This window comes from Pogona vitticeps, chromosome 2 (genome assembly GCF_051106095.1).
Source record: "Pogona vitticeps strain Pit_001003342236 chromosome 2, PviZW2.1, whole genome shotgun sequence".
Classification (NCBI taxonomy): Eukaryota; Metazoa; Chordata; class Lepidosauria; order Squamata; family Agamidae; genus Pogona; species Pogona vitticeps.
Genome location: NC_135784.1, coordinates 230,652,773 through 230,680,701, shown reverse-complemented (window position 1 = coordinate 230,680,701; position 27,929 = coordinate 230,652,773). Strand labels below are relative to the sequence as shown.

The 27,929-nt window shown below is 43.2% G+C and overlaps 1 protein-coding gene across 2 annotated transcripts in view; it reads right to left on the bottom strand.

Annotated features, from left to right (window-relative positions):
* The window catches only part of RFX3 (regulatory factor X3), a 250,019-nt gene that overhangs the window by 31,207 nt on the left and 190,883 nt on the right, over positions 1-27,929 (bottom strand). For both annotated transcript variants that reach the window (XM_020801553.3, XM_072992158.2), the window contains 3 exons: positions 14,119-14,300; positions 6,146-6,265; positions 497-615 (listed from right to left, as the gene is read on the bottom strand). In XM_020801553.3, the coding sequence (XP_020657212.1) occupies positions 497-615; positions 6,146-6,265; positions 14,119-14,300 (421 nt within the window). The remainder of the gene's footprint in view (positions 1-496; positions 616-6,145; positions 6,266-14,118; positions 14,301-27,929) is intronic.

The window sequence follows — 27,929 nt, the reverse complement described above, 5'->3', positions numbered from 1 at the left end:
TTCTTCAGGTAGCACTAACAGTATTCAAAAGGTATTCTTGTCAGTCTAAACATCTAGCAATTCAGGCTGGTAATGCAAAAAGGTAAAACAAAATAAATTTAATGTTAGAATTAGAAGATCACTGAAAAATGCACCAGGCCAGCAATGTTTTTATTCAGCATTCATTATATATGTATTTTAATAGGCTAGACTAAGCCATTTAGGAGACTATATATTATCCATAAGATAGGATCCACTTGAACTTCTTTGGTCCAGTTATGAATGGCAGTTTCAGCTAAGCTCAACTCCCTTCTTAGAAACTATTGTAAAAAGATTAAATATTACAGAAAAGGTACAATACAAAATACATTTACTGTGAAACAATCCCAGCATATACAATGAACTATTTCAAGAATTCAAGTGTTAAGTTCCTTAGTCAAATATTAAGAATATTCAAATATAATAAGATATTAATATAATAATGATTTTAATACTTGGAAAACATACTTTCACATACCCAAAAACTGTTGATGATGCTGACTTTGGGCAATTACAGTTTGTTCAACAGATGTGCCTGTCTGCTGACCACTTGTGAAACTGTCTGCAACTCCATCCACTTTCTGCATAGGCTTGTACCTGAAATCGTTCATAACATAGGCGAAGATTATCCCTTCTTTCTCTATCTCTTCCAGAAAAGCAATATGCAGCACAATGTTTCAACTTTTACTGAAAAGCTTTCTAGACAAACATCTTTAGACTCCAATAATAATTTTAAATTTATAGCAATGCTGTTGCCGTGAGCGACAGCACATGCCAATACCAAAACAATATTAACCAGACTATTTATTTCAAAGACAGACATCCAGTCACTTCTGTTTTCATCTTTTTGCAACTGTTGTCCATTTCTGAGCCTAAAGCTGCACACAATGGTAGCTGGGTATGTAAATCTGGTCTCCTAGTGCTACTGAAGTTGCCCACCTTGTGTTATACATATTGTGTCAATCTGGCATTATACTATGACTCAGAAAATAGGGGAAATGCCCTCAGATCTGAGTTATACTTGCTTTCTCCAGTGAAAAGGAGAATATGTGGTCCACATGGAAATAACTAGTTCCAACAATACTGGAAGAAGATATTGTTTCAGACAGAGTGATGTATTCCACAATGCTCAATTTTTGTTCACCTATTTTTTCACCCATAATGGCTCTTCTCAGCATACTGTAAACCAGTGGTCCCCAACCTTTTTGGGACAATGGAGCAGTTGGGGGGGTGGGCTCCATGTGCAGGGGCACCTCCATGCTTGTGGGGGGTGTCATGCTTGCGCACACGCACGTAACTGCGACATGCTCCTGTGCAGGAGCACAACACGCCCCTGCGTGAGTGCAACATGCACACCGTGAGTGTGACAAACCCCTGGGGGAGTGCAACACATCGTTGTGTGAGCACAACATGCCCACTGGGCGGGGGGGAGATCTGTTTCCGCGGCCCAGTTCCGGCAAGCCCACAGACTGGGATCGGGCTTCAGACCAGGGGTTGGGAACCCCTGCCGTAAATCATTACTTGAAATAAATATGTAGAGTTCAACTCTATTCCATTTATTTAATCCAACCAAAAACAACAAGGCGTGTAAATCAAGACTACCTAAAATCCCACTTGCTTCAATGTAACAAAAACATAACTTTTTCAGGATAGCCTTCATATTTTCAGGAAAAACAAGACAATCAATGCTAAAAATACTGTATGCTGAAAGATGTCTTGCCATATGTAAATGATGCACCATAATTTTTTTAAACCATTCTATAAAAACTTCCAAATACAGCAGGCAAATTCAATTATTTCAATTTTCCTTTTTAATCAGGATCCCAAATAAACAACAAAATGATCACATTTTGTGCAGCTGCTAGAGCCTGCCAACACAGTGCATTGTATTTCTGGGTACTAGCAACACCAAGTTTTGTTTGTTATATTTGATTCAGTATATTGCTGCACTGAATTGTATATTTTATTGTATATTTTTATACTGTGTTATTTATGTATTGTTTGTCTACTTACATATTGACAATATACAGAATAGATAAATATATAATCATTAAGTTATACAACATTGGGGTAGGGGAAAAGATTTGTCAAAATAATGCCTCTTGAATGCTTATTCCTAATAATTAATCCTGCTGCATAGCAACACAGGCATAACTCAACACTATAACACAGTAGGCAACAGCGCCAAGGTGGAAATGCTATACAGTGGTGCCTCGCAAGACAAATGCCTCACAAGACAAATGCCTCGCAAGACAAATGGCTTTGGCAAGGGGGGGGGGAATTGTTGATGACTCGCAAGACAAATGTTCCTATGGCCATGCTTCGCAAGACAAATGTTTTCCATTTTTTTGTTCCCTGCCTCATGTTTGCTGATTTTTAAATGTTTTTCTACGATGTTTAAAAAGTTACATTTTTTAAATTGAATTTTTAAAAATCATCTGCACAATATGCATGGATTTAAAGAGCACTTAATAAACCCTTTGTAAACCAAATTTGACTTTGTTCTGACTTTTTTTGCCCATAGGAACGCCTTCATTAGATTTCAATGCATTCCTGTGGGAAAACGCGTTTCGCAAGATGAATTTTTCACAAAGACAACATTAACCGCGGAACGAGTTAAATTCGTCGTGTGAGGCACCACTGTACATAAAGCACTTTCACAATTGGATACAATGGCCAATGACTAATTGTGCAGTCAAACTGCACAGTCTGCTTTGCTTGGATGTAATGCCCAGCAAACCTACACCAGTGTAACTTTACATAACACTTCAGCACACTGGATATCCACCTGCAAATAGAATACAGCTAGCAGCACTCATACACTTTTCCATAACATAATGATGTTGGGGGGTTATATTGCTGGAAATCTAAGAAAATGTACTAATTTTCACATAGATAATTTTGCTCATGCTTTTGCGGATTTTTGACCAAACTAGAAGCCAGTATGTTTTACTGATGGATTTTTGATAAGTACCCTTAAACATCCTTTTGACTTCTGTTTGACAGGAATTGTTTGAAGGATAAGAGTCTGATTCCACAGCACACTCCGGATTGCTAGGATAACTAAGTCATTTCACTCATCTCTCATAAATGTGGGGCTTTATAAGAGTCCTTTTATGTTATAATAATGATTTATGGACAAAGGAAATAATTCCTACACAAGTATAACTCACAAAAAATGTACTTCCCTCTGAAGTGTTCATCTCATCTTTTGCTGCATCAACCATAATTACAAGGGGGTGCTGATACGTATTGAGCCATTCCTAGAAAAAATTGAGCTAGGAAGCTATAAAATGCAGGGTGTATTGGCCAATTTGTCTGTATTCAATGGTGCAAAAATCAACTACATATGATTTTAGCTTATCTTTCACGTTCAGGTCCAAATTGAACATGGTAGCACTTCCAGAAAAGTTCAATGTGGAAGAGCATGGGACCATAATCAAGTTCTTGTTTCTCCAAGGGAAAGGTGCAAAGCAGATCCATGATGAAATGTCACAAACTATGGGTGACAGTGGCCCTTCGTATGCAACAGTTAAACGTTGGGTTGTCAGTCTTAAAACTGGCCATTTCAGTGTTGAAAGTGAGAAACCCAGTGGAAGGCCTGTTTCTGTCTTTGTACCTGCAAATGTGAAAGCCATCCATGACATAATCAACCAAAGGTATTGCTATATATCTGAGAATATCATGTGAGAGAGTTGATACCATTATCCACAACGACTTGGAAATAAGAAAGCTGGCAGCAAAGTGGATCTCCAAACTTTTTACAACTGAACAAAAGAGGAAATGTGTGGAGTCATTTGTTGTTGTTTTGGAACATTTTGCAAGAAATGAGTCAGATTTCCTGGGCAAACTGGTAACTGGAGATGAGACATGGATCTACTCTTATGATCCTGAGACAAAGGAACAGTCTAAGGAATGGAGGCACAGTGGTTCCCCCAGGCCAAAGAAGTTCCGAGTGCAAAGGTTGGTGCAGAAGCAAATGGCAACAGTTTTTTGGGATAAGAAGGGAGCTCTGCTGGTGGACTACCTCCAACAGAATTCAACCATCAGTGCAAAATATTACTGTGCTTTATTAACGAAGTGTTGAGGAAAGCTCTCCAAAGGAGTCATCCTGTTGCATGACAACGCCTCGTCACCCACTGCAGGTGAAACAATGGCAAAACTGACGTCCTTAGGCTTTCAAGTGATGCCCCGTCCACCTTATTCTCCCGACCTGGCTCCTTCTGACTATTATCTGTTCCCCAAACTCAAAAAACACCTAAAGGGGCAACGATTTGGGAGTGTTCTGGAAAAAACTAATGCTGCAAATGAGTGGTTACACCAGCAGTCAGAAGAATTTTATTTGCAGGGACTTAAGAAGCTGGAGGACAGATGTCAGAAGTGCATTGAAGTCCTAGGGGAATATGTAGAATAGTGTGGCAGTTATAGCTTCCTAGCTCAATTTTTTTCTGGGAAAGGCTCAATACTTATCATCACCCCCTCATCCTTTATTTCACTATTTCAATAACAAGAACTGATGCAGTGAAAGTTTTTTTACACAAAAAACTGCCCAGTGCATGACTCGCTTATTGTACCTTTTGCACTGCCAAGTTGTGTGTACAGTGGTGCCTCGCATAACGATTTTAATTGGTTCCAAAAAAAAACGTTATGTGAAACATCGTTATGAGAAACACCAATTTCCATAGGAATGCATTGGAAACCGGTTAATCCGTTCCAATAGGCACGGATTGCCGTCCTTAAGCGAAAAAACCCATAGGAAACATCATTAAACGATACAATGTTTCCTCCATTGGAATGTATTGTAGCTGACTCAATACATTTCAATGGCTTTGCGAAGTCAATTTTTGCAAAATTAAGTGTGTCATAAAAGGGTCAAAAATGGTTTTAAATGCTTGGATTAGCTTCTGCGCCCTCTAAAATGGATGCAAAAGTTAATTTGGCTTTGATCTGACTTTTCGTTAATTAATGGTGAATTTTTTTTCCCCCAACTTTTGACAGCTGTCAAAATCTGACAGCTCCATTATTTCCTATGGGGGAAGAAAAAATTCACAAAAAATTAATGAAGACTCAGCAACTGTTCTACATTCTTGGGTTCGTTAGAGGACCCCCTAAGTTGTGTGCAAACCTGATTTGGCTTTGATCTGAACTTTCGTTAATTTTTTGTAAATTGTTTTCTCCCCCATAGGAAAGCATGGAGCTGTCAGATTTTGACAGGTCCATTGGTTCCTATGGGCAAAAAAAAAAAAATTCACAAAAAATTAACGAAAAGTCAGATCAAAGCCAAATCAGGTTTGCACATGACTTAAGGGGTCCTCTAACGAATCCAAGCATTTAGAACCGTTTTTGACCCTTCTAAGACACTTTTTTAATTGAAAAAAAAAACATCGTTAAGTGAAGCAGGGGACCTAAAATCGCATTCGTTATGCGAAGCATGGTCCCAAACTTCGCTAAGCGAAAATCGCCCATAGGAAACATCGTTATACGGTGCATATTATTTTCTAAAAAAACACATCGTTATGCGAATTCATCGCTAAATGAGGCAATCGTTAAGCGAGGCACCACTGTATTTCCTGTGAAACTAAGGCCTTACAGAAACAGGTGGTCACAACTAGAGTCAAGGCAATCAGTCAGTGGAAAAGAAAAAAAAGCCATGTGGTCCACGTACACAATCCGAAGGCAAAGGTGGAATGCAAGATAGTAATACTAAACTTGCAATAGTAAGCCAAGGGGTTTAGGTGAAGTAATGGAAGTGACAGAAATTTAATTCCATACATGTGCCACAGCTTTCTGTTTCCAGCCTGCGAATCTGCAACAGTAAACAACTGAGGAAACTGCTAAAACACCTTTTCCAAACTGAATTATTATTGTATGGCTCAAAGTAAAATATATTTTAAAAGTAAAATTTATTTTAAATTCAATTTTTATCTGAATATTTAGCACAAATATGTGTTCTATATAAGTGAAAGAACTTCTTGTGCTATATTTGTCTGAATAAACTGCCCCTATTTAGGAAACACCTGGGTAAATATTTCACTTGCTATGTTATCAGGACTGTTTCTTCCCCTCCCCTTCATAAGAAAACAGGAAGCTGTAAAAGATGCAGTACAGTTAATCTGGCAATTCTTACCTTTGTTTCTGCTGCATGGGTTGTTGTCTCATAGCCATATACTGCATGTCCTCCTGCAGCCGATTAAGAGGAGAGTCCGGCTTGACACGAATCCCATAGTAATGATATTTAGAGTTCCCCCTTTTAGAAAGAACAAAGATTAAAAATTAAAAAAGATATGCAACCTGAAAGTTACTGTGATCCCTCTGTATTCCTTGAAATTTAAAACTGATCTCAGTTGTTGGTCACCATGACATCTTGTGGTAGGGAGTACAGTGTGCCTCCCTTAATGACCGCATCGTTTAACGACGAATTCGCACAGCGACACATTTTTTGCGATCGCTAATGCGATCGCATTGCGATGTTTTAATAGGCAAAACATCGCATTGCGAAACGCTTACCGATCTTCGCATTGTGATGTTTTGGGAACAGCTGATCGGCGGTTCCACAATGGCTGCCGGGTGCAGAAAATGGCCGCCCGCAGCGTTTTCGCACCCTGCCCTCACTTACCGGGCGGCAAAAATGGCAGCCGGATGGAGGATTCCCTGCATAGTTGTGAGTTTTTCCCTATGGGGTTCCCCCCCCCGCATAGTGATGAATCCGGATAGCGACGTTAATCCTGGAACGGATTAACGTCGCTATGCGGGGCACCACTGTACATGGTTGAACTGTGCACATGGAAACAAGTTTTGAATCTCCCTCCATCTGGTCATAATATACTAATAATAATTTATTATGGCCAATGATCAGGAAGATAAAAATACATTAATTAGATTAAAAAAATAGGTTACGTACCTGTAACCATGGTTCTTCTAGTGGACCTCTGTAAATTCACACAAATGGGTTTATCCTGCGCCTGTGCAGGACGTTCAGAAGATTCTAGAGCTGAGGAAAAAAAGAGACAATTAGGCCCCCCCGCAGGGTATGAGCTCCACCTCCACCGTTACCGTATGGAGTAGATCGAACGATACCATGACGGACAGCGGGGAGGAAGGGAGGGATTGTGAATTCAAAGAGGTCCACTAGAAGAACCATGGTTACAGGTAGGTAACCTAACTTTCCTCGTAGTGGCCTCTGTGAATGCACACAAATGGGTGATTAGCAAGCTGACTCACCAGATGGAGGGCCATCACAGTAACAGAGATGACAGGATCGCCCTTCCAAATGCGGCATCATTCTTGGCTCTGACATTGAGGTGGTAGTGCTTGGCAAATGTCAGAGGGTTGGACCACATAGTCACTTTGCAGATGTTCTGAATCTGAACACTTCGATGTAGAGCGGTCGATGTAGAGATGGCTTGGGTAGAATGTGCTTTGAGATGGTATGGTACCGGCTTGCCTGCAAGTTGATATGCCAAATGTATCAATTGCACTACCCACCTTGATATTGTCTGTGGAGAGGCAGGTGCACTCTTGTCGGTGCCATGATAGCACAAGAGGAGACGTGGTCCTGTGAAGGCAATGGCTCTTCTCACATCCAAAGTATAGAGCTTACGCTCAGTTGGTATGGATGGAGATGGGATTAGGGACGGAAGTATGATGGGTTGGTTCATGTGGAATTCCGACACCACCACAGGTAGAAAGGACACATCCAGGTACAGGGTGACTTTCTCAGGGTGCATCTGGAGATAGGGAGAGTCTGATCTGAGAGCAGCCAGCTCACTAGCTCTCCTAGCCGATGCAATCGCCACAAGGAATGCCACTTTAAGAGAGAGTAACTTTTCATTACAGGTTGCCATCGGTTCGAATGGCGGCTTTGTGAGTGCCTCAAGAATGAGCCAAAGCGACCATTGCAGCACAATTTTTTGTGATGGGGTGAACATTCCTTAAGCCCCTGAGGAATCTTTTGAGCATAGGGTGGGAAAAAAGTTTAGCAGAGCTAAATCCGAGGGGTTGGTGAGCTACTATTGCTGAGATGTAAACTTTAATAGTGGAATGTGCCAGTCCAAGGTTAAAGAGATACATGACAAAGGTAGGTAGAGTTGAGAGAGATGATGGGACTGGGGTAAGTCCCTTGGATTCAGTGAATTTCAAAAAGGATTTCTATTTGTTGCGATATAGGCGAGAGATGGATGGTTTCCGAGCCTGATTCAAGATTGCACAGAATTCGGGGTTATCCTCCACGCTGTCAGGTGTAGGGGTTGGACATCGAGATGGAGAATGGCATCATCGTTCTGGGAGAGGAGAGATGGTATCGCAGGTAAGTAGAACAGTTCGTGTGTTATCTCTCTGAGGTGGGTGAACCACAGTTGTTGTGGCCACCATGGGTGATGAAAATCATATCTGTTCGGTACTGGATAACCCTGGTTACTGTTTTGAGCAACACTGGTATCGGAGGGAAGAGGTAAGTGAGTTCTCCAGACCATGGTATCATAAATGCGTCCCCGAGAGATGACATGCCTATGCCTGCTCTTGAGAAGTACCTGGGGCACTTAGCATTGAGAGGGGAAGCAAAGAGGTCTACTGTAATGGCCTCATCTGCAGCAGATGTCCAGGACGACAGTGTCATTGAGGGACCATTCGTGTGTTCTGTTGGGGAGCCTGCTTAGGCGGTCTGCCAAGTAGTTATGCTCTTATGAAATATGGATTGCTTGAGGGGAAATGCAGTGGGTGCAACACCATTCCCAAAATTCTGTGGTGAGGTGAAGGAGAGGTAGCGATCGAGTCCCTCCTTATTTGTTTACGTAATACATGCCTGTAGTGTTGTCGGTCACAAGCTGTACTGCTTTCCCTTCGATCCTCGGGAGGAAAGCCTGAAAAGCCTTTATGATGGCCAACATCTCCAGCTGATTTATGTGGAGCTTTCTTTCTCTCTTTGAACATAGGCCGTGTATCTGGAGTTCCTGGCAGTGACCTCCCCATCCCGAGGGGCTGGTATCTGTCATCACCTGGATTGACAGGTAAGGAGGCCTGAATGGTCTGCCTACCTACAAGTTGGGGGCACAGACCCACCACGTGAGTTTTACTTACTTATTTATTTGTTTGTTTGTTTGACTTATATGCCGCCCACTCTACCCAAAGGTCTCTGGGCGGCTTACAACAATTAAAATACAACAAAAGATAAAACAATTAAAATACAATTAAAATACATACTCTAAAAATTGCCATCAGGACCCACAGTTGATGTTATTTCAATTAAAAGCCTTCTGGAACAGGAAGGTTTTGACCTGGCACCGAAATGTCATCAGTGTCAGCACCAGATGAATATCAGTCAGGAGGGCATTGCATAGTCTGGGGGCAGCTGCCGAAAAGGCCCTTTGTCTACAAGCCATCCCTCTTACCTCCTTGAGGGTTGGCTCTTTCAAAAGGGCCCCCTCGCTAGATCTTAACTGCTGGGTAGGCTCATATGGAAGGAGGCGGTCCTTCAGGTATCCAGGGCCCAAGCCATTTGGGGCTTTATATGTCAAAACAAGCATTTTGAATTGGGCCCGGGCAGCAACTGGTAGCCAATGTAACTTAAAGTTGCTCTGCCACATTTGGCGGTACCAGGAGCTTCTTTAGCTGGGTGTCCGTTGCAGGGTTGAATTGTGAGAGGAACCAGGATTGGAGTGTACGGAGTTTGAGTCTGGTGTGGGGAACCACTGATGCTGTGGAACCCAACAAGTGTTGAATGTTGAGAGCAATGACAGTTCTGAGAGGTCAAAAATGCTGTAGTGCCCTCCAGATTTTTGCTATTATTTCAGGTGGTAAGAATGCTCTTGCCTGATGGGTGTCTAGTTGCACTCCTATATAGCTCACGCATTGAGATGAGGGAGTTGTTGGTAGAATGGCTTCTTATAAGATGGCTTCTGATACCGATAGGGTTGGTATGGTATGCAAGACTTAGCTGTCTTCCTCATTTTATGGATGTTCTCCATTATGTCATCTGTTTTAGAGTTGAACAGCCCCGCAGCATCGAAGGGAAGATCTTCGATTTTGGCCTTGGTATCATCTAGGATGTTTGCCACCCTAAGCCAGGCATGTTGTCTGAGTGCTATTGAGATATGCAGAGATTTGGAGGTGGTGTCAGTGGTATGCTTTGCTGCCTGTCTTTGCTGCTTGGCAAGGGTGTTGGCCTCTGCATAGGTATTGAGAGCTTCAGTCTTTAATGGTTTCGAAAGGATTTGAAGTATGGGGAAAATTCTGTCCCACAGATGTTTCTGGTAAGTGCCCATTGCAGCCTGGTAGTTTGAAATTCTAGTAAGTAACGCCACCAATGAGTCAAGTTTTTTCCCCAAAGGAGTCGATCTTTCTGCCCTCTTTATTCACAGGTGTGGTAGAAGATATGCTGCAAGACTTGTATTGAGTAGTCTCAACCATGATGGAGTTACGTAGGTACTGGATGTTTAACCAGAAAATCCGAATCTGATCCATGAGTTTTGTAGTGGTGTTCAATCTTTCGTGGGATTTGGAGAGTCGAAGGCGACCTATCCCAAGAGTTTTTAACCAGAGTAAGGAGTGCCGGTATAAGGCTTAGTCCTGTCCTGCTCCATATCATGGAAGACTAAGTCCTTGTTGTGGAATCAAGCTTCAGTGTCTTAGCCAAGCGCAAGATAAGTTGCGCATATGGCATATAATCCTCCAATGACTGTGGAAGATTGCCAGTGGCACCCACATCACGAGCCTCGGATTCATCAGATGAGGATGAGTTGGCACCAGGAGATGACTGAGAGATCGATGGTGGTGGTCGTGGTACTGGGGCTGGCAGTATAGGGTCAACATCCGATTGGGTAAATACAGAGGAAGGTTCCATATCATGGTCGTGAGGACCTGATTAATGCGTGGTAGCCTGTACTGAGGAGTGGCTCCTGTGAAGCTTGAGTTGTTTAGGAGGTGCGGAAGGCGTTGGTATCATCTATCTCTTTCGGGATGGTGCAGCTTGGGGGGGTGGAAACATCCCCTTGGTATTGCAATGATGTTTAGAATAGAAGGGCTACGGAATGGTACCAGGGTGGTGGCGAGTAGCCCGACCCTCTGTATTGATCATGGTAGCCATAGCCTTGATACGGATAGGGATGGTATTGGTCACGATATGGATAAGCATATTGAGGTAAACCCTCTGGATGGTAACATTGCTCTTCAAGCCTGGAGGTCTGGTATGGAGAGTCATATTTGCGTTTCTCCTTTCTTTTCCTAGCAGTGAATGGAGCAGACTCCTGTTCCGATTCAGTCTCAGTATCTGCCCACCCTGAGGATCGAGGGCTGAAAGGGGCTATGGCCGGGCTGGCCGGTGCAACAGCCCCAAATTGGCCCAAACTCGGAGACATGCTCAGAATGTCATGAGCTTGTTGGGCTGGAGGTATGGTACGCTCCTCCCTGTCAAAAAGCCCAATATTGTCCCTCAAAGAATAGGAGGCATGGAAAGAGGTGCAGTAGCTGGTTTGGTTAACTCCTTTTGCCTCTTAGGCTTCTCTTTGTCTTTTTTCCTACTTGCCATAAAATAAAAGAGAATAAAAGGGGGGAACCATCGAGGGGAGGGGGGAAACGATAGAATGGATAAAAAGAGAAAAACTGGAGGTTCTATCGTTGAACAACAAAATAGAATAATAGAAAAATAAAGAGAAAGGTGCAAAAAGATAGATTTAGCAAAGCTAAAATCACTTTCCTTAGCGCTCTAGTTCCTAACGTCCTACTTGAATGGTGGAAAAGAGGAACTGAAAGGAAGGTTGAGGAGGCGGAGCTCATACCCTGTTGGAGGGGGCAACTAATTGTCTCTTTTTTTCCTCAGCTCTAGAATCTTCCGAACGTCCTGCGCAGGTGCAGGATAAACCTATTTGTGTGCCTTCACAGAGGCCACTATGAAGAATCACATAATATCAGATACATTGGTCAAGACATGTCACTATCAATGCACTGTCTGGCTCTTTTACAACATTAAAGTTAAAAAGAAGTTCTGAGTTAGCCAGAGGTATTGAAGGATATGAAAGCTTTTAAAAAGATCACAGCAGTCATGTGACATAGGATGAAATAAGAGTCCCATATAGCCATCCATCTGATCTGCATCTCCCACTATTGAGCTTCACTGGATCAACCTAAGTGCTAATAATATGCAAGGGTGAGGAAAATTTCTATTTATTTTTCCTACCAATGATTAATTTCACAGACCTTCTGATCTTGTCCCCATTACTCTCCATTTTCTAAATTATACATGCACAATACATGGTAACATTTCCTCGAATTCTTCAAACTTAGTTGTATGGATTGCCCTTTCCTGCACCACTTCAGACTCCAAAACATCATATAAGCATTTTGGGAATGGGGGTCTGGTGATTCCATACTGTTTGCGTCTTTTATATGCATACATACTGGTACAGTGGTGCCTCGCTTAGCAATTGCCTCGTTTAATGATGCATTCGCTTAGCGATGAGGTTTTTGGAGCAATTTTGCGCTCCGTTTAGCAATGTTCCCTATGGGGAAATTTTGCATAGTGATGTTTGGGACCTTGCCTCGCTTAGCGGTGACAGTTTAGGTACCCTGTTTCACTTAGCGATGTTCCGTTTTCGCTATTTTAAAAGTGTCTTACAATGTTCAAAAACTGTTTTAAATGCTTGGGATCGTTAGTGCACCTTGTAAAACCTTGGCAAACTTAATTTGGCTTTGTTCTGACTCTTCGTTAATTTTTGGTGAATTCCCCCCCCCATTGGAATGCATTGAACTGTCGGTTTAACCGATTTTCAATGCATTCCTATGGGAAATGGTGTTTCGCTTAGCGATGTTTTCCCATAGCGATGTTCTTTTGGGAACCAATTAACATCGTTAAGCGAGGCACTACTGTATATATACATACATACTGGTATGCATGGTGAGTGATTGGATTTTGATTGGCAGTGGTAAATTGGATGTGTGTGAAGAGAGTCTGCTTAAAAAGAACAATTGAGAGGGGGAATGGAATGTGTGTGTTGACAGGACTGCCTTCTGATAGGCTGGTATGCTGCCTGGCTGTGGAGATGCTGTTATATATATAAGAAGCAAGTGTGTGTCTAAGAACACAGTTTAGTTTAGCTTAATTAAATTTGAATTTGAGTTGGAGACAAAGTGCGAAGATGGGAATTCAGTTGTGAGGCTGTTAATGTGACATCAGAGTCTTAGAGACTAGAAGCAATGAGGGGAAAAGAGTAGGAGTTATGAGGTTAGATAAGAGCTATGCAGTGTTATGTCACTGGAACCTATGTATCACCAAGCATCTGCATAGACGTATTCTATATTATAAAGAAATGGATGTGCTTAAGCTAAAAAGGAGAGAAGTAAAGGATACTTCAGCTTTATAATAAGAATGTAACCTTTTAATATTGAATCTTCTTATTCATTTTTTAAACAAAACTTTTTTTGGTTTTGAAATACTGGCTGTTATTGTTTGGAAACAGCAATCACAATGTATTATACCACACATACCACTGGCAATACTGGGACACATATGCTAAAATCTTGCGGCTAGGTATAGTAAACTAGTAGGCCCACTGAATTAGTGGAGACTTGTTGTGTCAATTCTTCCATAGGTTCCACTGATGCTCTACTTATGACTTACTACACTAAAATAAGCTGTAACTAGAGTAGGACCATGTGAATCAATGGAGCATATGGAGCAGTTGACTCACCAAATCCTCAATGATTCAATGTACCTACTCTACTGTGACTTACCATGATTTCAACTACTGGTCAAGGTTGTGTCACTATAATACAAGCTGTGTATGTTTCACCAAAGGTGTTTTAACTTTTTTAAAATCAGTGAGTGTAAATTTCCTTTTAGCTGTTGCAGTGTTTAAGTAGGAGTCAAAATGGAACACTGGCTGTTTGCCTGATTTTGACAAAAAGGATATTTTGGAGGATGGAGCCCTTTTTACAAATTAAAAGGCAACCCAAAACTTAGTGAAGGTTGTCATTTGATAGCAGCATATAGTGGGTAGCAAAATGTAGGCACTATTTTGGTCCTGTTTCTGTTGGCAGAGGGACACTGTACTTGCTATTAAAAGGAGCAAATCTCCCATTAATTAAGAACATTTGTTTCCTTATACTAACCTGGTTCCCAATCTTCTGGTACGTAGGCCCATGAAAATTGACCGTATTAGTTTTCCAAAAGAGGCAGCATTGACTGGGTCCAATTTATGCTCCTGACAGTGCCTCAGGTAATGGTTGTAGAGGGTACTTCTGGGGAGGCTCACTCCTTCTGCTGTTTCATAGTTGTCTAAAAGCCACTGGAGCTATTTCATTTTGGGAACAAAGAAGAAAAAACAAACTCAAAACAATTATACAAAGCAGCTATCTCTTCATTAGAGCTGAAACAAGAAAAACACTTAAACAGTTCTTAACATTTAAATAACTACAACTATTTTTAGCTCTTTGTAATGCTCCACAGACAAGTTAAATGCACCGTCTCATCTTAAAATAACTATCCAAATACAGGAACCCATAATATTTCTGACGTCAAACAATATCAATTACTTTGAGAAAATAACCAAGTATTAATTTTATATATTCTAATACATACTTTGACACCACTGTTAGCACTTGAGAGAATATAAATGATACTAAAATTAATTAATGCAAATAAAAATAAATTGTTCTTATGACATGATACTTTGGTCCATGCTTAAAAGTATTACAGTATTTGGTCTCAAGATTACTACAGTATTTTGTTTCATAAAAACTGGGAATTATGGATCAAATTGTATCTCTATTACTGACAAGGTCTTTAATACTTTATTTTCTTTATATTACTTTATTTGTGCTGTAAAGATGGAACTAGGGAGAGAAACATTTATGTGAACATCAATGGTCCTATGTTAAGTGGCAATATATTCAAAGCAGATTATATTTAACATAAGAGAAACAAAACATCCAATTCTATAAAATTGAATCATTCTAATTGTTATTACATTCTTAATGAAATAAAATATTTAGAAAGTAAAAGACATGTATTTGAATTATGTCTTTATATAGAAACAAGATAGCGAGCAAATGACTTTGATAGGAACTGGTCCGTCTTCAGTTGCTGCTTTTCAGACTTAATTTCAAAGTTCAGAAAAATGCATAAAGCTTTTGGATTCTGGAATTTGGTGTTAAAACCCCCCACAAACACCGCATGCCTAATAAACAAACATCAAAAGACCCAAGAACAGTTAACAATACATCATTTTTTTAACAGATCGCATTGAAATGGGCAAACGTGGTCCCCGTGATGTTTCTGGCCTACCATTCCCATTAGCCTTAAGTAGTCCAGACACTGATGCAGGATATGGAGTCCAAACTTATCTAGAGGGCCAAAGTTGCCTAACCTTACATTATATAGCATAATAAAAATCCATCCCATTCTGAAATACCTAACAACATCTAAAATTTAGACCCATGTAGCATATTGTCAAATGCTATCTTTGTTTAAGACATACATAGATATAAAAGAACACAATATTTACAAGATATGTAATAGTTTTAAAACCAGCATCAAATTGACTATTTCAATGGAGTAAGCACTGTATTACAAAATTAATTAAATTACATTAAACAACCCTCCACAAAATCAGGCAGAAATATAAAAGGTGGAGTTATTCCTAATGTAAATCACAACTGATATCAAAACACCAGTAACAAACAAAACAAAATACTGAAATGCTGATGTAACAATTAAATCTTCCCATGAACAATAAAATTTTTGGTCATCTTCCTGTCAAACTTTTGGCTATCAGGGTTTAAAATGGAAACTGCTAAAAAAAATTGTTACCAGTGGTATCAAACAGAAGATAGGTTATTGAGCAATGCCTAAGAGAGTGAGCTGTTTTAAAAAAGGCCAGAATGTAAATCTTGCCTTTGCCATCAACTCACTGGGTAGTCTTAGGCCATCAACTATTTCTCGGCCTCACCCCCCCACTTCCCTATCAGAAATATGAAACAAAACGTAGAGAAGCTTTATTAAATAGATAAAATTGCACTGGTATCCAGGTATTTTACTCAGACAAAAATTGCATCTTAAGAAACCCTTAACAGCTCCATAATCTCACATCCGTATTATGCCTTCTCATTGTGCAGAATTTGAAATGTAATACATAACAGCTTTTCTTCTGAGAACTCAGAAAATTGAACACTATGAAATAAAATATCGAAACTTGGCTCAGGAAGGAATATTGGAAGTCAAAAGTGAATCTTAAGGACATAGGCTCCCATACTGATGAACAGTTAAAATCTCATAAATGTGGAATAGAGTCTTTGGACAATATGAAAAACCAACAGCAGGTCCAGTATAAAACAAGCACAATATTAACAACAACAACAACAACAACAACAACGATGATGATGATGTTTGAACTGCAGAGGTGGAAGGTGTTAGAGATCACCGTATGTTCTGACCAATAATCTTCAATGAGCTAAATTAAGTACATGGAGTACTTAATGTAACTTAAATTACATGGAGTTAACTTGTAATGACTTCAGAAAAGGTTTATTAGCTATATAGACTTTAGTTTCAGTAGCAAATGTCAAAATATAGCATTTGAGTAAAAAACAAAAGAAGGCATTTGTCTTACATATGCCAAGGAAGTTTCTTTGAAGAATGGTTCTAAACTGGGTAAACCATCCCCTAAAGCTGGATGGCATGGATACAAGTGTGGATGGAGAGAGAGCAATCAGATGGCATGTGCTCAGGCAATCTCCACCTTGAAAAAGGCCCTTCTTCAAGGAAGAAGGCATACAAGAGAGAAGACGGGCAGGAAGTGATCAATGCACAACAGCACCCCAATAGCAGGGTAGAACTGAATGATTGGCAGAATCACCCACTGCATAGTGGGACACAATTGATCTGCATACTCCAACAGAAGGGACCCTACAGCTTGAGTCCAGCCACTGTCAAGGAGGTACAGTGGGGAATTGAACTCCCAGCTTCTAGCTCTGCAGTCAGAGATCTAAACCACTGAGTCATCCAGCAGTTTTGGAAAGCTACTTGAAGTAAACAGTCATTAAAATTTTTTCAGGAAATTCAAGGAAATATATAGTAACTGAACCTTAAACACAGACAGCATTTAACCTCAGTCAAGATGCACTACACAAACACAAATAATAAGGAAAAAAAAATCTCTAATGGGCTAATGGGTGTTGTGTAAAATGATTACTGTACCACAAGTGATGGAAGCGTTCATATGCCTAAGCGTTTAGAAATACTCAAAACTCTTTCAGATTCACAGTTCAGAATAGTGTGATTCCTACAGAACAAGATGCACCGAAAACAAATAGGAAAATTTAAAGAGAATAGAAAAACGGAAAGGCCCAAGATGAGATGGTTTGATTCAATAAAGGAAGCAAGGCCTTCTGGATGTGATTAATCCACTGGGCTGATGTAAGTCAGAAGCAACTTGACAGCACACAACAACAACAACAAATCAATGGTTCTTCACCTTGAGAGTCAATGTTAAAACTATTCCCAGAAGACTCAAGAAACACCACATGTTCTTGGCAAAGCTGAGGGCTTGTTCAGACTGGTATTTCTCCCACTGTTTGTTATGCTGCGTGAACGGACGGACTGACTCTTTTTTTCCAGTGACCATACAGCCATAATTGGCAGAGTGGACCAATTTGCACCTTGAGCACCCCAACCTTCACCTTTTTGAGCCCCTGTCAAGGGCTTCTACTTTTTTGGTGTCAATTGGTATGCTTTAGTTTACCCATTCCAAGTGTGTGTGACAGCTAGGACTAAAATCAAGCCTTGCAGCTGTCAGAGTCCTTCTGGTTGCAATTTCCGGTATTGTGAATTGGCTTAATAGGCAAATCACTTCAGGATATCAACAAATTGAATGCTTCCCCTGCTCCTATGAAGAAGAATAAGGGAAGTGAAATTCTCTCTTTATTCTAATAAACTACAGCTGTGGCATGAATCACTTAAGATGATTTTTTAAAAAAAGAAATCTTTGTCAATAAAAGTGCCAATCGAAACCATGGCTGCAGAAAGAAAAAGAGGTTACTTACCTGTAACTCTGGTTCTTTGAGTAGTCCTTTGTGAATTCACACTAATGGGTTAGCCTGCGCTTCAGCGGAGCAAGTCGGGAGCTTCTATAGCTTTAAGCACTCTGTGCTGAGGAACCTCCCACGGAGATTACATCACCACCCCGGCACTGAGTGTGCCAGTTCTGTAGAACTGTCTGCCGCTGTACATGCCAACCGTAGAGAGTTGGGACGCACAGTGGGGAGGGTGGTGGGACGTGTGAATTCACAGAGGACTACTCGAAGAACCAGAGTTACAGGTAAGTAACCTCTTTTCTTCTTCGCGTCCTCTATGAATGCACACTAATGGGTGACTAGCAAGCTGACTTACCCGGAGGTGGCGTCACAACAAAGCAGAAGCCAGTATAGCTCTATCAACAGCAGCCTCAGCTTTCACTCAAACATCGAGGCGATAGTGGGCTGCAAAGGTGAAGGGTGTAGACCATGTGGCAGATTTACAGATGTAAGCAAGGTCAACACCACAGAAAAATGCCATAGAGGAAGCTATGGCTCTGGTCGAGTGGGCTCTAATGGTGGTGGGTAGAGACTTATGAGCGAGTTCATATACAAGCTTAATGGTGGCCACCACCCATCTGGAGAAAGTTTGAGAGGAAACCGGAGAACCCATGGAGAGTTCCAGAAATGACACAAAGAGTCTCAGAGAGGAACAAAAGGATGACGTGCGGGAAATGTAGTAGGCTAATGCCTGTTTGACATCAAGGGAATGGAGTGCTTTCTCAACATTAGTTGTAGGATTTGGAAAAAAAACATAGGCAAGACTACTGGCTGATTAAGGTGGAAGGAAGTGGCCAGCTTCGGAAGGACGGAAACATCTGGGAAGAGGGTAACCTTATCCAGATGGAACTGTATGAATGGTGAGTCCACCTGGAGCACTGTGAGCTCACTTGCCCTGCTCGCTGAAGTGACAGCGAGAAGGAAAGCTGTCTTGAAGGTAAGAAGTCACAGAGACGCGGAAGCTAAGGGCTCAAAGGGTGGCAACATCAGTTTACATAAAACAAGCTGAAGAGACCACTCTGGAGTGGGCAGCTTGTAAGCTGGGCGCATGCTGCTTCAGTACACGATGTTGAAACAAACTTGCTGCATCCGAGAGAGGAGGCTGATATGTGACAATCGCAGAGATGTAAACTTTCAAAGTGGAGTGAGACAAACCACGATAAAAGAGGAGAAGCACTTGTAAGAGCATGTCTAATGTTGTGGGGCACGCAGGCACGGCACGTTTCCTGTGAAGGGAGATAAGATGTGGAAGGTTGGGGAGCCAAAAGTGCTCCGACGCCATCTTGAGCAGAGGGGTGAACCAGCGTTGCCGGGGCCACCAGGGAGCAATGAGGATCACGTTGGCCCGATCGTGGTAGTTTCACAACCGCTTTCTGTATCAAGGGGAAGGGAGGAAACACGTACATCAGACCGACCGTCCAAGGCACCATGAATGCATCCCCCTCCAAATGATTTCCGACACCCGCTCGGGAACAGTACCTGTCACATTTGGCATTTGCAGGTGAGCCAAAGAGATCCAGGGACGGCAAGCCCCATCTCTGGCAAAGGGAGGAAAAGATCCCATCGTCCAGAGCCCATTCGTTAGAGGAGTCCGGGGACCTGCTCAGGCAATCCGCAAGGAGGTTGTCAGCGGACGCCACATGCACTGCAATCAGGAAGTTGTGGTGATCCTAACACCAGTTCCAAATCTGAGTGGTGAGAAGGATGAGTGGATACTGCCCTGCTTGTTCAGGTAGTACACCACAGTGGTGGTGTCCAATGTCACCTGCACTACTTTTCCCGAGAGCAGGCGCTCCAACGCCCAAAGAGCTTTGAAGACCACCAGGAGCTCTAGGGTATTGATGTGAAGAGTAGTTTCCTCTGTAGTCCAATGGCCATTGGCTGTAAGATTGAGGACATGGGCACCCCAACCAGTGAGGCTTGCATCTGTGGTAAGTTGGATTGAAGGCTGGAGAGGGCCAAAGGGCCAGCCGGCAAGGAGAGCTGGAACCTTTGCACCTGGAGTGAAATGGGGAAGAAGCTGATGAATGGGCGAAGAGGCAGTGTTTCTCACAAAACCAGTGCAAGGTGTGGAGTTAAACTCAATTGCATACCTAGTGGCAATAATACAGAGAACCCAAGAGTCAGAGGTGATGGCCCTCCAGGCATCAAAAATTGTGCAAAAAATTGTGCTAGAAACTACAGGTGTTGGTATATGCACCTGGCTAAACCTGCTGCTTGGATTTCGGGTCCTGACGATGGACTGCTGTTGCTGTCTCGGTCGGCCAAGCTGTTGACGGGATTGACTCCGGTAAGTGCTGAGCTGGTACCGGGATCTATCATAGGAGGGTTGAGAGGAAGAGGACCTACGCCAAGTGCCCTTGGATGTGGACGGCGTCGAGATGGATTTAGCCATCTTCCAGTGATCAATGAGGCTCTTCAAAATCTCATCTATTTTGGGAATGAAGAGCCCCTGCCCATCAGAGGGAAGATCCTCGACCCTAGCCTTCACATCATCCATAAGGGTGGCAGATCGGAGCCAGGCATGCCTCCTGAGAGTGACTGCTGTGATCAGCTGCTTGAACAAAATGTCCACGAGATGCCTGGCTGCCTCCCTTTCCTGGCAAGCGAAGGACAAGGCCTCTTGATGGTGAGCAAGAGCGACGGCCCGGATGTCATCAGGGGTAGCATTCAGGGCCGGGAGGATAGCATTCCACAGGTGGCAACGATAGGCCCCCATGGCCGCTAAGTAGTTTGCCACACGGAGTGTGAACATGGCAAATGAATACTGCCTGCCGCCGAAAGTGTCCAGTTTCTTCCCCTCCTTATCAGATGGAGCTAGTGACACTCTAGCTCGAGTGCCATGTTGTGAAGCGTCCACCATTAGAGAATTAGGTGGGGGATGTAGCTACAGAAATTCGGTGTCATCACCATGAATTTTATAGAGGTTTTCAGCTTGTCACGGCACCTGCAGGAATGCAGAGGGTTTAACCCAGGCCTCCTTCACTAAGCTGAGGAGGGAAGGGATAAAGGCAAACTTGATATCTTCAAAAACCTTGTCGGGCTTGGGCAGCGGTGGCTGAACAACTGCCAGATCCGGAACCTCTGCAATGCGCCTAACCAGTTGCGTATAGGCAGTGTAATTCTTGGACGGGGATGACTACGCACTGTGGCAGATCAATCTGCTGGGGTGTCAAGTGGAGGGACCTCACTATGGCCCTCATGAGCCAGAGGGAGAATCCCGCAAAGGGCTGTGGCCTGGGGAATGACCTGGAGAGTTGTCGCCTGGCAAATCCTCATCCGACTCCATATCAAGGAAGTCACCAAGCCCCCCCCGACCAGCCCAAGGCGACGAGTCCGTCGGCAAAGCTGGTGGGGGGCCGTCGGGGCGGCGTCCAGCAGCATGGAAGCGGCCCAGATAGGGTCTTGGGTGGTAGGAGCCGGCTGGAGTTTGGGTAGTAGAGGCTGGGAAGGAGTAGTAGCCAGCTTCTGAAAGCAGTCTGCCGCATAAGGAGAAAACTGCTGAAACTGGCGACAGAAGGCTTGCCATTGCTGAAAAGCCAGAAAGGCAGCCGGGGTCAAAGGGAGAAAAACTAGATCCGTCAAACCCAAATGGCAATGAGCTCAACAGAGGCTGCTGGGCAGTTGGCTGAGACAGAGGCAGCTTGGGCTCGAGATGCTGGTTCTTCTTTTTCTCTTGCGGAGGATCCACAGGCTCAGGAATCACTGATCGAGCTCAAGGGGAGCCATGAGATGATGCAGCTCGACGGCTCCCCACGGAGAAGACGGAGGCATCGGGCTCGAAGGCAGAACAAGCTCAGGTGGCAGTTCAGTGAGCTTGACTGCCGGCAGCACAACCATGGGGCATGTGGAAGCCACCAATGGTGCTGGGCGCTTCTTCTTCGATCGTCCTGGCCTTGAGGGAGGCCTTGACGCCAAAGTGGAAGCCGCCGACCTCAACCCTGAAGAAGAAGGTGGAGCCAGTTTCCATGGATGTGAAGGAGAGCACCCTGCAGATGCCTCAGACGGCGGTCGGGGGGGGGTCCATGGCAGGCGGGTCGAGAGACTTCGACCAGAGGAAGGCTGTAAGCCTTTCCTGCATGCGCTTCAAAGCGGGCTTCGTAAACACCTTGCAGTAGGCGCAGGAAGCTGGCTGATGCCCTTTCCCCAAACAAAAGAGGGACTTGGAATGGCTGTCTTTTGTTGTAACTTTCACACTGCAGTCTGTGCAGCGCTTGAATGGAGGCTCCTTTTCCATGCAAGTAGTATGGAAGGAAAACTCACATACCAGAAGATTGGTCAAGTCCAGTCCAATATATCAGTAACGGGAGGTCTAAACAAGAAAGGATTTATTAATTATTTCCACAAGGAAACGAGGAAAGAAGCTCCGACTGTACTGCATACAGCGGCGGCAGGAAACGGAACTGGCGCACTCAGTGCCGGGGTGGTGATGTAATCTCCGTGGGAGGTCCCTCGGTAGAGAGTGCTTAAAGCTATAGAAGCTTCCGACTTGCTCCGCTGAAGTGCAGGCTAACCCATTAAGTGTACATTCACAGAGGACACGAAGGAGAAACATTTTTACAACTTTAATCTAAGAGATTTAGTGCATCATCAAAGGTACAAAGCAAGCGAAAATAATAATTTCAATTGACAGCGGAAGGAGCCAGAAGGTCATTTGAGGTGAATATGCCTTTTGGATATAAGGATTATGCCAAATGGCATATTGCTCCCACCCACCTCCTCAAGTGACCCTATTCAGACCACACCAGCCTGCAGAGCCAGTACGGTCATACCCCAAGGCTTCTCGGTATTACAGTACAAAAGCTTTTTTAGTGTCAAGGTTAAGCCAAGCAATATAAATTTTGTTTTAGAAAGGAAGTATGGTCCCATTTTGCTTTGGGGAGGGGAATGTGGAAAAACATGTCCCTTCTATGGGCAGAGGGGCACTAATAGTTTAAAAATACTTAATTTGTAGCCCCTAACATTCCCTGTTGTGAACTCATCAGTCAGCAGTGTTAGACTTTAAAACTTCTGTTTTAATTAAAATCAACACCATCTTCTTTAAAAAGGACTTTATGTAATTCTTATCAATAGATGCTAGGCAAGAAATTACTAGACTAAAGGATGGTGCTAGGCAAAAGGACATAGAAGAATGGTGATTAGGAGTATGAAAAAAGAGAGGTTACCTACCTGTAACTCTGGTTCTTCGAGTGGTACTCTGTGAATTCACACTAATAGCTTAATTCTACGCCTGTGCAGAGATATCTGGAATATTCTAGAGCCTTATGCTAATCTACATAGGGCCACCCCCTCCCATCCACGAGGTCCGCCTGCCCTCCAAAGTACCTCAGTTCTATAGATAGTCCCCCAGTGCATAGTTAACACAGGAGTGACGGACAGAGAGGAGGACTGGCAGGAAGTGCGAATTCACAGAGTACCACTCGAAGAACCAGACTTACAGGAAGGTAATCTTTCTTCTTCGTGGTTTCTGTGAATGCACACTGATGGGTGACTAACCAGCTTACCTCGGAGGTAGAGGGACATCACAACACGATTGAGAACAGCACTGCCTATCCAAAGGAGTCATCAGCTTTGGCCCTCAGGTCCAGTCTGTAGTGGGCAGCAAATATGAATGGTGTGGACCACGTAGCAGCTCTGCAAATGTCCAGGAGGGAGACTCCGTGAACAAAAGCTGCAGATGTGGCAGTGGCTCTAGTAGCGTGAGCCTTGATCCTGTCAGGTAAAGGTCATTCAGCAATCTGGTTTGCAAGTCTAATAGTTGAAACCAGCCACCTGGAGATTGTCTGTGAGGACACATGGGAGCCCCTATGAGGGGGATATGGCGATACAAAGAATCTCTTAGAGTTTTAGAAGGTGGCCATTCTGGAGAGGTAGAAAGATAGGGCTCTCTTTACATCTACATCTTTCCGTTCCAGGGGGAACGGAAAGAACATAGGGAGAATATTAGGTTGTGACAGATGGAAAGTTGACACTACCTTAGGCAGGAATGAGACATCTGGGAATAAGGTAACTTTATCGGGATGGAATTGGAGAAAAGGAAGGTCGGTTCTCAAAGCCGTGAGTGCCAAAGCTCTACGTGCAGAGGTGACAGCAACAAGAAACAGCATCTTTAATGAGAAGGTATTCAGACATAGTGGCAAGTAGCTCAAAAGGAGGGTGGGAGAGGCAGTGTAGTACCAGAGAGAGGAACCACTGTGGAGGTGGTGAAGGAGCAGGAGGGTGCATGTTGGTGACACCTCGTAAAAACTGTTTGAGTTTTGGGTGACAGAAGAGCGTGGTAGTGTCCAAGTTTTGCGGTTGGTGAGCTATGATTGCAGATAGGTAGACTTTCAGTGTTGAAAGAGACAAATGATTATGAAAAAGGTAGGAGAGAAATTGTAGAACGGTTTCTAGATTGGTCGGATAGATAGGTAAGTTGAATTGATTAGCAAATCTTGTGAAGCTAGACCATTTGTAGGAGTACAGTTTAGTTGTGGAAGGCTTACGTGCATGAGCCACGATTTCATTCACTGAGGCGAGATTCTCCAGGATGTGAGATTGAGAGTTCGTATATCTGGGTGGTGAGTTTGGCCGTGGTGTTGTGAGAGTAGGTGTGGGACCGGAGGCAGTCGAAGGTAGTCGCTGCTCAGTGATTTGAGGAGTATGAACCATGACTGCCTTGGCCACCATGGGGCGATGAGGATCATATTGGCATGATCCAGTCTGATCTTGGATACAGTGCGAAGGAGAAGCAGGAAGGGAAGGAGGGAACATGTAAATGAGGTTCCTGGACCAATCTGCCATCAGAGCATCTCCTTTGGATCTGTGTCCAATTCCGCCTCTGGAATAGAACTTGTCGCATTTGGTATTGCTGGGGGTCACAAACATGTCGATGTCGGGAGTTCCCCAACGGTTGCAAAGGTTGAAATATATCGAGTGGTCTAGTGACCATTCGTGCATTTTGTTTTGTAGGCGACTGAGTCCATCTGCCACCATGTTGTCATGTGTGACTATGTAGACTGCTATGCGAAAAATATGACGTTCCAGACACTTCTCATATCTGAACTGTTAGACAAAGAAGTGGGAGGGAATGGGTGCCTCTCTGTTTGTTCAGGTAGAACAGAGCTGTTGTGTTGTCTATTGTGATCTGTACAATGTTGCCAGTTACAAGTGGCTCAAAAGCTTTGAGGGCTTTGAAAATACCGAGGAGCACTAGGTTGTTTATGTGGAGCATTTCTTCTTTGTGTGACTACCTGTCGTGGATTTGTAGTCGGTTTATTTATTTATTTATTTATTTATTTATTTATTTATTTATTTATTTATTTATTTATTCATTCATTCATTCATTCATTCATTCATTCATTCATTCATTCATTCATTCATTCATTTATATCCTATCTGGACAATTATGACCAATCTAGGCAGCTAGAGATGCAAGCACCAACCATCCAGTGGTGCTTGCATCTGTCATGATTTGTATCATGGGTTGTAAAGGGGAGAAGGAACGAACCATGAGCAGGTTGGATGGTTTGTCCCACCAGCAAAGTTGGGAAGAGAGTTCTGGCGTTACCCTGAGAAGTTTGGATTGATTGTCTGCCATGGGATTGAAGAGGGTAAGAAACCAAGACAGGAGGAAGCAAAGTTTTAGTCTGGTGTGAAGAATCATAGATCTTGTTGAGGCCATGAGGCCTAAGATATGTTGAGCAGTGTGAGCAGTGACAAGAATGTGTGGATGGAATTGGCTTATTAAAGTATGGAGTTTGATTATTCTTTCTTGGGGAAGAAAGGCTCTTGCCCGTGTGGAATCTAATTCAGTGCCAATGTAGGTAATATGTTGGTTAGACCCAGATCTGTCAGATGTGAGAGAGTAATGTTGATATCTTTTAGAGCTTGTGTGTGAGATGGAGCAACCACAAGCCAGTCATTTTATGTACAGAAAGACTGTAATTCCCAGGGTACACAGATGGGCCACCACGGGGGCCATGCACGTTGTAAATAATCTTGGTGCCATAGAGAGGCCAAAGGGAAGGGCTTTGAATTCGAAGGTGTGCCATCCTACGGTGAACTGGAGATATTTGCGATGATGTTAGCTTATGGTATTATGGAAATATGCATCGCTGAGATCTATGATGGTGAACCAATCACCTTCTTGAAGTATGGGCCATATTCATTCTAAGGTGACCATCCGAAAATGTCTTGAAATGATGTAATAATTGAGATCCCATAGATCGAGGATGGGTCTTAATCCCCCGTCTTTTTTCAGAATGGTGAAGTAGCGAGAGAGGAAATCGGGATGGTCTTCTATGATGGTGATAGGTGATATGGCGTCCTTTGAGATGAGGGACCGTTCTCTTGTTGAAGGACATCGGATGGTGACGTTATGACAAGATTGTGACATGGTAAATCTGCAAATTCTATGGCGTAGCCAGTGGTGATGATGGTAAGTACCCAATTTTCTGATGTGATGGAAGTCCAGACTGGGAGATGTGGTGATAACCTGGTGGCAGGTGTAGGAGGAAGGTAAGTATGGCAAATCTGGGTCAGAGAGAAGTCAAAAGGCCCTGTTTCTGTTTCTTGTCAGGGCAACGGAATGACTTTCAGTCTTTGTCGCTGAGTTGTATTCCTTTGTTGGAAATTAGTGGTAGCGCATGTTGAATGTTTATTTCTATCGTAGTAAGCCCGTGATTGGTGGTATTGGTAAGGGTGACACCATTGTGGTCGGTACGGCCTGTACTGTTGTTGTGTGTTATATGATCGCACTGCCTTTTAAAATTTTTGCAGGTTTTTCAGTATATTGTCAGGTTTGTCATCAAAGAGGCTGGAGCCATTGAAGGGTAAGTCTTCAATCCTCATTCTAACATCTTCTGGTATTTGTGCAGATTTCAACCAGGCGTATCTGCGGAGGGCTATTGCCGCTACTAGTTGCCTAGATGAGGCATCAATGGTGTGTCTGGCCATTATCCTTTCTTGGCGAGCGAGTTATGGCTTCTTGGTGGAATTCTAGTCCTCGCATCTTGTATTCACCCGAGGCTGACTGAAGGGATGGGAGGGCCTTGGACCATAAATGGCAATGGTATGCTCCCATTGCTGCAATATAATTAGCAGCTCAAAGGTTGAAAGGAGCAAGGGAATAAACCCGGCGGGCTGCAACATTTAGTTTCCTCCCTTTTTTGGGGGGGGGTTGTGGACAAACAGCTGCGTGTTCTGCTCTGAGTTGCATCCACAATTAGTGAATTGGGTAGTGGGTGCTTGTAGAGGAATGTGGTATCATTCCCATGGGTCCTGTAGAAGTTCTCTACCTTGCACAAAATTTGCGGGATGGAGAATGCTGTAGACCATGTTTCTTTGGTCAAGTCCAAAAGTGATGATATGAAGGTCATACTTGGAGGAAGTGACTGTTGGTTATTGATGTCCTCATATACTTTGTCAGTCTGTGCCTGAGCAGGTTGTTTAACATCTAGGTCAAGTGATTTGGCCACACGTAGGATAAGTTGAGAGTATGACAAGAAACCATCCAATGGGGACGGTGGATCATTACGATTACTGTCGGAATCAGGCATTGGTAGGTTAGGAATGGACCCCTGATCTGGTACAGAAAGTGAAGAATGTGATGAGGTAGAGTGCAAAGAAGGAGCAGGTGAAGATGGGCCGTAGAAAGGAGGCGGCAAAGCTGACGTGGTATAGATTTAGAAAGGGATGGTACTGGAACGGTAGGAGTTTGATGGGTTTGCGATGGCTTATGTTGACCCGGTACCGAGATTTGCTTGTGATTATCTCTGGTAGATTGTTTGGTACCGGGAGCTAGAGGTTGAGAACCAGAATAGGTTGTGGTTGATTGTACCAACTTTTGAGGTAATGGTACTGAGGTATGA